This window comes from Simochromis diagramma, unplaced genomic scaffold (assembly GCF_900408965.1).
Source record: "Simochromis diagramma unplaced genomic scaffold, fSimDia1.1 OVJJ01000325.1, whole genome shotgun sequence".
Lineage (NCBI taxonomy): Eukaryota > Metazoa > Chordata > Actinopteri > Cichliformes > Cichlidae > Simochromis > Simochromis diagramma.
The window spans coordinates 100,648-112,205 of record NW_024387291.1 but is presented as its reverse complement, the minus strand read 5'-3'; the positions used below and the strand labels follow the sequence as shown (position 1 = coordinate 112,205).

The 11,558-nt window shown below is 38.9% G+C and overlaps 1 protein-coding gene across 1 annotated transcript in view; it reads right to left on the bottom strand.

Moving 5' to 3' along the window:
- Positions 1–8,012: 8,012 nt before the first annotated feature.
- mfng (MFNG O-fucosylpeptide 3-beta-N-acetylglucosaminyltransferase) overlaps positions 8,013–11,558 on the bottom strand; it is a 30,495-nt gene continuing 26,949 nt past the window's right edge. The window contains exon 8 of the mRNA XM_040003938.1: positions 8,013–9,912. Coding sequence (XP_039859872.1) covers positions 9,861–9,912 — 52 coding nt within the window. The 3' untranslated portion in view covers positions 8,013–9,860. The remainder of the gene's footprint in view (positions 9,913–11,558) is intronic.

The window sequence follows — 11,558 nt, the reverse complement described above, 5'->3', positions numbered from 1 at the left end:
TGTTTTATTTTGTAAGGCAAAGACCCTACAGTAATACAGAGAAAACTCAACAGTCACACAAGCAGGCACCTGGCAACAGTAGGAAGGAAACCCCCCCTTTAACAGGAAGAACACCCTGAAAGAACATGGCTCAGGGTTGGAGATGAGGGGAGGTTTCAGATGCAACATTTCAAATGACATCATTACACACACAAGATGTTTTCCATATCTAGTTTGAACATCTGTCTTACAAGCTACTGATGCAATAGCAATATTTCACATTTAGAAAACACATTATCAACATTAATGACTAGAGAAGATTATTTTCATTAAATTATGCTCATTTAATTTGGAAAACTGGAAGTAATGTCATTTGTTTAAGAATGACTTTGACAGTGGATGTGTGGGAACACAGCAAAATCTCCAGTGTTAATTTAACACTGGAGATTTTGCTGTGAACAAAGTGGGAACATGTGGGAACTTGATTTGCTGTTGATCTGGTACTATAATGCATATTCTGAAGAATCAGTAAATTAAATTACAATAATCATTCCACTTATATGGGAATGCTGGACAGCTTAAACAAGTTCAAGTTGTGGAGCTGGGTAGTTTTTAGTATTATGTATACAGCACTGGACTGATTAGCTTAGTGAACGTCAAGTTAGTGTTGCAATCTAAAAGTGTTTAGGGAAGACTTTTCATTTCATTCATCTCTGGAAAAGATCTAAGGTTTTAGCAAGGATTATACTAATTTAATTTATTTTTATTTGGGGCATTTGCTGTTTTACTACTGCCAAAAAGTTAGAGTTAAGACTGGCTCTTGATGTCATCAGCGAGCACATGCGAGAACGTGATTAGTAGAAACTCACGAGTAAGAAGAGAGAACATATGTTAGCTGTGCTTCATGTAAATTCTAAAACTGATGTGAGGGTAATAAAGTTGTCAAAACAAGAATGCAGTCATGTCTCTTTGAGGGTGCAGCATTAGCATTTACGTTAGCAATTTAGATTAAAGTTTTAAAAGTGTTGGGGGGGTTCTTTTGTCTCATTTATTCTTTATTTCTTACTTTGTTTTGCTTTGGGGGGGTTTCTGGGCTGCCACATTACATTCTCATTTTTTTACATTTCTTTGGTTGAATCTGTGAAACATTCCAAAGATAACACACTTTAGAAGCTATGAAAATGAACATTTTACAGCAGGTTGACTCCCACAGACCCATCACCAAAAAACTTTTCTTGGCATTGTGTGCTGGGTGTCCCTAAAAAAACAAGTGGACAATTGGAGAACGAAAAAAAAGCTAGCTAAATCAAACATCTACTGCAACAGTAAATGTAGGTCCTGCCCTAAGAAACCAAAAGAAATCCAACAAAGAACTGACATAGGATATGTAGAAATTCGTGCCGTCGGCGTTAATCTCGTTAAAATTACCTAAAGCCATAACCGCATTAACGGTCATTTTAACAAGATTAACGCTGACACCACTAGTAGAAATGCATCTGATACATCCAGTCGATCTACCTGTTAAGAAATATTTGCTAAAGAAGGGAAACGGGGAGAAAAGACTCAGGTTTGCCGTTTAGGTCTGATGCAGTGATGAATCCATATTTGAGTTTTTTGTTTGAATTATTGCCATTATGTATGTAGGTCACGAGAGAGGTACAAAAACTGTAAACGGACATCTGTAAAACACAGTGGAGGCTTTGTCGTGGTTTGAGGTTTCATTTTTCAACCAGTGGTGTCAAAGAAGCTTATGAATGCAGTAAAGCACCCTGAGATTTTTATTCACCATGAAATACATGGATCAAATGCCAGTGCAGTCAAAGCATACCTGGATAGAAAGGTTTAACGCTATCAGTCATGGATTGGCCTCCACAGAGCCTCAACATTATCAAAGTAATGTGGGATCATTTTGACAGGGAACAAAGTAAAAGCAGCCAACATCCCTTGAGAACTATTCCTCAAGCTACTTAAGGAAATGCTCAGGCTGTGTTGATGAATAAAGATGTTCACACCAAATATTAACTTTCAAGCTGGTTAGATCTATAAACTCTGTTTTTGCTTTCTATATTGTATTTCCCAACAACAAAAACAAATGAGGGGTGACTCTAGACTTTTGCACCATACTATAGTGAAAACTGTCACAACCCTTGTCAGTCCGTCAAGTCCGTCAATTTTGTCCACTTCGGTGCGTCTGTCCTCCGTCGCACAAAACAAACAGAAGCGGTGGCAGTCATACCCGCTATGCCTGATGTCTTTCCATTAAATTCCACTCATGCAGGATAGGAGAAACACTAAAGCAGAAATATGAAAAGATTGAGGCAGCAAAATGGTGAGTGACAAAACAGCTGATGCTGAAAAGCAGAGATGGAAATAGATGAAACAAAAATTGAAGCGACAAAATGGAGAAATAAAAAGAGTAATGTCGAGAAATCACTAGAGAGGGGAGGCTGGGGACGCAAGACAAACACGAATAAATAAATGACAGACGGAGCGAGAAATTCAGGCAGTTGAAAGGCAGAGGCAGCGCACAGACAGAAGGCAAATTTGCAAAATTACTAATATCTGATATTGCCATCAATAAAAGCAGAGCTGACTCTCTATTTTAAGTTTGGTTTTTTTCTTGTTGCTTTTTTGGAAGAGGCAAGAATTCACTTAGAATTTAAATTCACTTCATCTAATTTATAATAATAATGGATTGGATTTATATAGCGCTTTTTAAGGCACCCAATGCGCTTTACAATTCCATTATTCATTCACTCTCGCATTCACACACTGGTGGAGGCAGCTACAGTTGTAGCCACAGCTGCCCTGGGGCAGACTGACAGAAGTGAGGCTGCCATATCACGCCATCAGCCACCAACACCAGTAGGCAGTAGGGTAAAGTGTCTTGCCCACGGACACAACGACCAGGACAGAGAGCCCGGGGATCGAACCAGCGACCTTCCGGTTACAGATGCGCTTCCCAACCCTGGTCGCCTCAATTTGCCCCTAAACTCTTAAACATGGCAGCATCTTTATCGTTAGACATTTGCATTCAAGTGTTAAGACAATGTTTTTCTATATTTTAAAATATGTCATGATCATTTTCAACAGAGAATTTTTAGGAAATTTACCAGACAGATAAGTCTAGACTGTTTGTGTATATAGTAAGTGTTAATATGACTGTGAAGGTTCTCAGTCATCCAGGTCATCGTAGTCAAAGGAGCTTGCAAAGAAAAGCGTCTGGACTTCTTTAGTTGCTTGAAGACGTTTCACCTCTCATCCGAGAAGCTTCTTCAGTTCTAAGGTCAAATGGTGGAGAGTCCCAGATTTAAACCTTGTGGGAGTATCCCCCCGCAGAGGGACAAAAGGACCCCCTGATGATCCTCTAATCGCCTGAGCCAAGGTGTAAAACTGGGTGTGGGTCCCAATCAGCCAGGGTTTTGGGTGAGCTCATTGTGAAACCTGGCCCCACCTTATCATGCGAATTCCTGAGGTCAGATGGCCCAGGATGTGAGTGGGTGTTAAGGCGTCTGGGGAGGGAACTCAAAACTGGATTGTAGATGGCAGACAGTTGGTGTCGTAAACCACTGCCTCTGTTCAAAGATGGTCGCTCACAGTGGACATAGATGGCTTCTTAAGTAAGTGTTAATATTGATGTTGATACTGGATGCCCAAAAGTGTCAGAATTATCTGACTGGATCTTTCCAGAAAGCTTTCCACCACACTTACAACCATGATAGCATCAGTGGGGTTCAAAACATTATTGTCCAAAGCATCATTGTACAGTATGCCATTTCTGTTAATTGGTGTTAAGGGCTCTAACGCAGTTAGAAACAACCATACACCAATATGGTGTACAATTTATATGCTTGATATTTGTTATATTTGTTATACATGCATGCATAAACTGATAAATAAAATGTAAACACTCAAAGATAAAAAATAATGAGCATAAATGTGGAATAATGCAAATAATCTTCTGCTCTGTTGTGACCCATGTTCTTGTACATGTAATTTAAATAACTAATATTTCCTGTTTCCTGGTCTCTGAGGTCATCAGGTGGAGATCTTTTAAATGTTCCTAGAATCAGATCTGAGTATTGCTCAGGATTTTTTCACTTACTCTGGTCCTGTTCTTATGAACAAGCTGCCTGCTGACCTGAGATCAGTTACATCTGTGCATATATTCCACATATACTGTAAACTTACATAGGTTTTTATGTTTTTAATTTCTGTGTTGAGCACATTGAGTTTACATATAATGAATTCTGCTATATGATTAAAATTGTCATTGTCATTGTATGCAGTGTTTTCCCCCCCAAACACAATTAGCTTAGGGAGGCTACCTGGGTATATTGCCAGCAGCCCGAAGACAAGGACCTGATTGATTTACTAGCAGACAGTCCTCACACCCTTATTTTAACAAGCTTGCAGCCGCCAAAGCCGAGGTTCAACCGCCAACCTGTTTTCTCTGATTCTGTCAGTGTTGTCATGCTGTGGTGGGACAAAGCCATAACTTCACTGTCTTGGTTTGCAGCTTTTCCCCTGTGAGCTGGTTCCTGTGTCACTACAGTGAATTCACTCAGGCTTCGGGACAGAACAAGGACTGCCACTGTAAACTACAGTAAAAGACAATGGAACTGAGTATCAGTGAGTGAGCCCATCCAAGGAACTGAGTGAAGAGACAGTTCATTCTCTCTGTGTTTATATAGCCTATATAGTATGATTTACTTCTGTAGTCACAAAATCTCCTTTTGTGCACACATGCACATGTCCCCAGCAAGAACTTCAGCCTTTAATAATTGTTGGAGAATGATTTAGTTTTTAGTAGTCAGAAGCTGGACCATTTGTCCTGTAGGACATACTTTTCATGAACTTTTTAAGTTGTAACCTGTCAGCCAAATTCTGCACAGCTCTATTAGCCCGCAAGTGGGATATTTGTCTGGAAACAACTAATGCAGTTAAACAATAAAATATTCGGTCTTGTTCATTTAATTAATCATTTCTGCATTCTCTATATTAGTGCCTGTGTTTTCAGCTGAAATCTGCCCGCCTGTCACTCCTCTTATCGACCCACCGCCACATCCAACATTTGATTATTCCCATGAATCCTGTCTGCCTCGGTGTCTTTTACAAGGCCCCTCTGTTTTAATGTGATGGACAGAGTGGATGAAACACAGTGTTCTTGTGACAGCTCCAACACTCTGCCTCCAATTGACCTGGTCCCCATACTACCACAGTTAGTCCCGTTTATGGACAGTGGAAGCCATAAATCTATGGTACAAGTGGACAGAGTCAGAGCACAGTCAAAGAGAAGGAGCATGAAGACTACACTCAGGTTTCCAAAACCCACTTCCTGACTTTGTCACCACTGATAGTCCCAAGCTATACATTAAAATAAGGAAGATAATAATCTTGGCCTGATCTAAGACTGCTACAAATACTACGGTAATTTGCTCGATTGTTAACTATTTTATTCTTTTAGTCCTTTTGTGCCTCAGCTGGTGTATTTGACTCTATAGTCTCTGTATTGAATAGAGAATCAGGCTGTTTAGTCAGTGTATTAAAAGTGGAGCCTTAAAACATATTGGTGCACATATGGCTGTACCACTCATTACTGGGGGTTGTAACTGTGTTAAGTCTAAGCTAATCGTATTGTGAAGCATAAACAAATGTAATTACCTTTCAAGTGTATCAATTGATGTAATTATAACCACATCAATTAAAAGGTGGGAGCTCATCTAAAGAGGGTTTATGCAAAGAAAGGTGACATCCTTTCACAAAGTTATTTTTGAAAGGCTCATTTCATAATGACGTAACACTCAGATTTGTACTTTGTGGAGTCTTCTGGCCTCAGATGACATTTAATGTAAATACATACTTCAAATCCTAAGAAATAAACAGGCTGATGAAGAGATTGTGTTCTTATTGTTAGGAAAGACATGAATTATTGGCAGTAATGTCCATATACTACACTGCAGTAGCCCATGTTTACACTTCATGAAAACCAGAGTTTATTTACTGATTTACTGTTAATAAAAAAATGTTTTAAAAAATGTAAAGTTTCCCTGATGTTGCTATTATACTGAATGAATTCAGACTGTGATTCATGCTTTTATTTTGCTGAGTTACTGTACTGATCTTATAAGATATATCTATCAGAAGTCAGTGAATAGTGTTCAAATTGTTCAAAATGCAGCAGCAAGACTTTTCAGAAGAACCTAGAAAAGTGAACATATTAAGTCACTTGTAATGACTCTGCCCTTGCTCTCGATTTGTTTAAGAAATTATCTTTGATAATTACTTTTAAAGTCCCTAATGGCCTGGTTTCAGAAGACATACTGGAACTGTTATCCATGTACCAACTGGGGCTCAGTGTGAGATCCTCTGACAGGAACTTGCTAACAGATCACACCTCATAGTTAAAGACAAAAGATGGTGGAGCATGTGCTATTAGGGGTTACTCTGTAGTGGAATGATCCAAGTAGTGGAGAATTCTGACTCGCAGTATCTTCTTCTTATTGATCATTGTATTGATCACTAAAGACTTACTTATATACTGCTATAAATGTTATTATAGATTGCATATCTGTGACATGCTGATCTTGCCTCCATTCCTTATAATTTTTTTTTGTTTTGATTTATTCTTTACTGTGGATTCACCGTAGAAGCATATTTTAACTGATATGCTGTGCTATGCTATAGTATACTATTCTATGCTATGCTATGATATGCATGCTGTGCGATGCGATGCTATGCTATATTATGGTATACTATTCTATGATATGTTATGCTATGCTATAGTATGCTATTCTATGATATGCTATGCTATGCTATAGTATGCTATTCTATGATATGCTATGCTATGGTATAGTATGCTATTCTATGATATGCTATGCTATGGTATGCATGCTATGCTCTAATATGAAATGACCGATTCTAAACTTCATTATTTTCAAATAAACTTTCTTATTCATTTTTTATTACAATAAAAATACTTTGTGAATCAAATATGATTATATATGATTTTATGTATTATACCATAGTGATAACAATGCTGTGTAATTAAAGCCACAGACATGCAGACGTACTCCTGTAGCATTGGTCCTCTCACCATCAATCACTGACTAAATTCAGTCATTCTGGTCAGTGAGCTATAGAATGGAACAGCTGCAACCTTTGCTAACAATCAAACAGTATATGTAATGAGCGTGTATTTGTATTGTGTCATAACCAATTCATACCAGCATTTTAAGTTAAATGTAGCTTTCACACCTAATAGCGAAGCCACTGTGGTTTGGCCACAAGAGCACTGCTTTAATCTTCGCAGGATGGACTCTCTCACGATGCTGTAGGTTTTTCAAATACAGAGAGAACCAGCTGTCTCATTGGGTTGTGACCTATGTCTCCCCAACCAACCATTCAGATCACCTTCACCGCATGACTATACCACTAACTCAGTCAAGGGTCACTGGTCACACATATTCTAAAAACTATTCATCATCTTTGTTCTCATTTAATAAACCACAACCGCTCTGAAGAGCATAAAAAGAAAAATCCCTCATTCTGTAGCCACTGCGGGAAATTGATTTTACATTCGGAGAGAACTTTCAGTCTGCATTGAAATGCTCAGGTTGTTTACTTGAAACAGATTGGTCTCAGCGTTCTCCTGGAGATGTGTTAAAGTCACACAGTCACACTTTTCCATCCACTTCACAGAAGGTCAGTCCCAGACACTTTCAACAGCATATCTGTATTCATCACATCTCCATTCACAGCAAACAAGCAACCCGCGGGCAGCCAGCGGCGCGGTGTCATCTCTCTGCAGGTACTGCATGTATGGCCTCTGGCTTTTATTCCAACAACATTTGGTTGTGTGTATATCATAGCGACATTTGCATTCAACCCCTGATCTGTCCAGCTTGAAGAGATTTGCTAGCAAATGTGAGCTTCTCTTTCTCGGCAGCCGTGTCAGTTGTGATCTTCTTCATACTTTAAGCAGTTTCTTGTTGTTTTGTAAATCTGAAGAAGAGAAAAGTGACCCAGACCGATTGGGTAGGAAGTTATTTTACTCATTTTTCTTACAGTTTTCAAGGAGAAAAACATCTGTGGAGAAGACTGAGCAAACACATACAGGGAAGGGACAGATGGGGGGGATGGGAGAAGTAAAAGTAGGAAGATGTGGGTCAAGATGGTTCATTCTGTGCAGACTTCACAGGAACAAGGACAGAGTCTCCTTCATGAAGTCACAGAGCATCAGCAGCACCTGAGGTTAGTTTAGGTCTTCCAGGTAAAGTTTGTCATTTTAATCATCGTTAACCTCCACTGATAACAAAGAAATTAGAAAAACAGGTAAACACAATTTCAACTTTGCACAGTGAGTCTTTAACATTTTAATTTTTCCCACTTGCCAGCAAAATGACAAAAGATCTCAGCACACACAACAACCAAAATCCACAATAATCTTAAGTGCTCATTTGTCACATAAAATTCATTTCATTTCATGTAATAATTTCATTTGAACATAACACAGATTTAAAGTAGAAAAATAAATTTTGTATTTCATACATTTTTCTAAAGCCAAAGTTTTGACTGCATAACATCTGGTGCTGTCAGCAGATGACATCTGAAAATGAAACCACTGCGCTGTGCAAAAAGAAGCTGAACAACTGGCTCGAAAATTGTGCAGACTCCCGTGTTAAAATACCACATAAACAGGTTTACAGCCTTGAACAAGGGAAGTTTTTGTGCCTAGAGTTTCTTTTCCCATTTAAAACAACTGCTTTGCAGTGGAATTTTTATCTAGCTCATCATTTTTAAATTATTTAAGGCTCAACATTTGTCCTATCAGGAGCATCCACTCATTAATAACTGACAGCTATGCAGCTAGCTGTCTCCAAGACTTCACATCAGCTAATTTGATTCGATGACCTAGACCCTTCACCTGTATTTGTGGCAATAGTGCCTTGTAGCATTTTAATTGCAGTTATCTTACATGTAAGATGCTTTGTGGTTCAATAAATCCAAGACATTTTTGCTGAGGGAAAATTTAGTATTTCATCTGTATGTTACTTAACACTAGATAACCAGTATCTGCGTCTATGCAGCTCAGCTATAGACTCTGTTGTGGAAGTTTTCCATTAAATAAAGCCTGCAGACGAGTGGTGAGCGGTAGCTAACATTCTTTAATCAAAAACTCAAAGAACATAAAAACCCAAGCTTGTGGCGAGCCTGCATGATCGCGGGGCAGACGGTCAGCAGAGTCTCCTGAGCCTAACATGGCTCTCAATTAAATACCTTCTTCAGGAACAAAAGGCAGTACACAGCTGTTTCACACTTTAAGGTTCACACTCCCTTGCTCCCTCCCAATGTTTACAAAAGATTCTTCCTGTGGAGTTGTCTGCTTCCCTCAACTTCCTTACTAGACCCCCACCATTTGTCTTACAGTATGAGTGTGAAACATGTTTAAAAATTCAGTGGCACCAAGGCATCATACAATAAAATAATGTGATTAATACATAAGTAAAAGAAATTCCTATAGACTCAGTGGACCAGCCTTGCTAACTAAGCTTGCTACATTAGCGCCTAATTTCTGAATTTCACCCTCTTCTCTTGTGGCTCTAAAAGACGAACACAACAATGGCCAAACATTAAATCATGTCTTCGGAATGGAAGTCCAAAAACAGATGATGTCTAGATCCCTCTTTTACAGTCTGTGTTGATCAGTGGTAGGTGAGGCGTTGTGGAACACAGATAAGTCTGATTCATTCCTTCTGCATCCAGAATTGCTCCACCAAAATGAATCGGTCCATTTTTCTGCAGGTAAAGGTAAAATATTACATCCAGCTGGATACCAGCTTTGTCTCAGGTGCTTGGATGTGGTCGTCTTTAGGGGGTACTCATGGACACCAGCTGGTGAGGGGATACAGGATGCAGTGGACAGTCTTAAACCTGCAGAATACATAAGTCATGATTAATAACTCAGAGGTGGTTAACAGCTATTGTTAATGATGGTGGGAAAAAAAGGCTTTTTCTCTAAAGGACTGGGTGACAACAATTGGAATTATTATTTTGAGTAAGGCACTGAATCTTATTGGCTCCTTCCACACATTTCCCTGTGTGTGCACAAAGCTGAATGATTTAATAGGTATCAACTCACCACTGGTGACAATAAACAAATCACCTGGAAAAGAACGTATGTGAATTATTATCCTTACTTTTATCATTCTTTTCTGGGAATGGGAACTTCTGAAATCTATCTATTAAATACCAAAAATGGCCTGCACAAATATCTACAGCAGCGAAGATTACAGCAGAGCATCTGTGTTTCTTAAATGTTATGCTCCTCATTCACAGTGTGATATAGCAGTGGGTCCTAAAGTGCTGAGATTAATAAATAAAATTAATAAATAAATATTACACTAACATAGTTAAGTCCTTATTGAAAGTCAAAACTGTATTCTGGCTAAGATGTATATAAACATTTTTAAGAAAAATCAGCCTCATGAAAGTCAGCCCCACTTGACAGAGTTAAATCTACAGTGCTGCTCATTAATGTTATAAAGGTGAAAACTGGGTATTTATAGTATGCACGGTGCGCTGGGTCGTCTGTTGATTTGCATGTGTAAACACTTATCTATGGCTCTGTACTTTCATCTAACAGCAACTGCAGAATGTCAACTAGAGGGCATCTGATGAATATCTCGTGCAATTATCCATTAATAATTTCATATTTTCCTATTATTTATACATTTTTACTTCCAGAAAAGAGATTATGTTCTGGCCCCTTTGAGCTAGAGTCGCACAAGGGAGAACAGGGTTTGGAGACCACAGCTGGACAGCAGGACCAAAATTATTGTGACTGTTTGCAATGACCCTGCATGTCTTTGAAATGGTTGCTCCGAAGCAGGGACCAAGTCTGCAGAACAATTCTGGTGTGTCAGGACGGCGATAAAACAGAAGTAAGATGGAGTAAGCTTATTCATCAGTCTGCAACTGAATATTGTTAAGCTGGAAATTACATGCAATCTGTTTGTGATAATATGGCAATTAACGGCAGCGAATCAGCAAGACCTGCAGATCTGTTGCCATGTGCATACAAAGAAATTCATATTAAACAGAAAATTGCATTAGCTGCTTATATTCAGAGTGCAGCCTGAACCTCAAAGATTTGAAACAAAAGAAATTCCAACACCGAGAGACGTGAGTTAACTGCAAAATGACTTAGGAGGTCAGCAACCCTGCTTTTATATTGGAATATAAGCTAAATAAATAACCAATAACCAAAATAAAGCCAGATGGTAACCAGCAGAATTGAGGCCCATTGCAAAGAGCCACTTTGCAGACTGCGTTTATCTATTAGATAGCAGTTCATTGCACACCTGTCTGAGAGTGAGTGCACTCGATCAGAGTTTGACCACAATTGTTTGAAGACAAGTAACCTGTGCAATCACCATGCACTTTAAAATGAGGGTGGCTAAGAGGTTGTAGACCTTTTGGGCAACAAGAAGCTGGAACACCCTTAACTTCTCATGGACCGGTTGGTCAGTGCAACTAATTGCCAAAGGTTGCCAAAGCAAAAAAACACAAATGTTTCT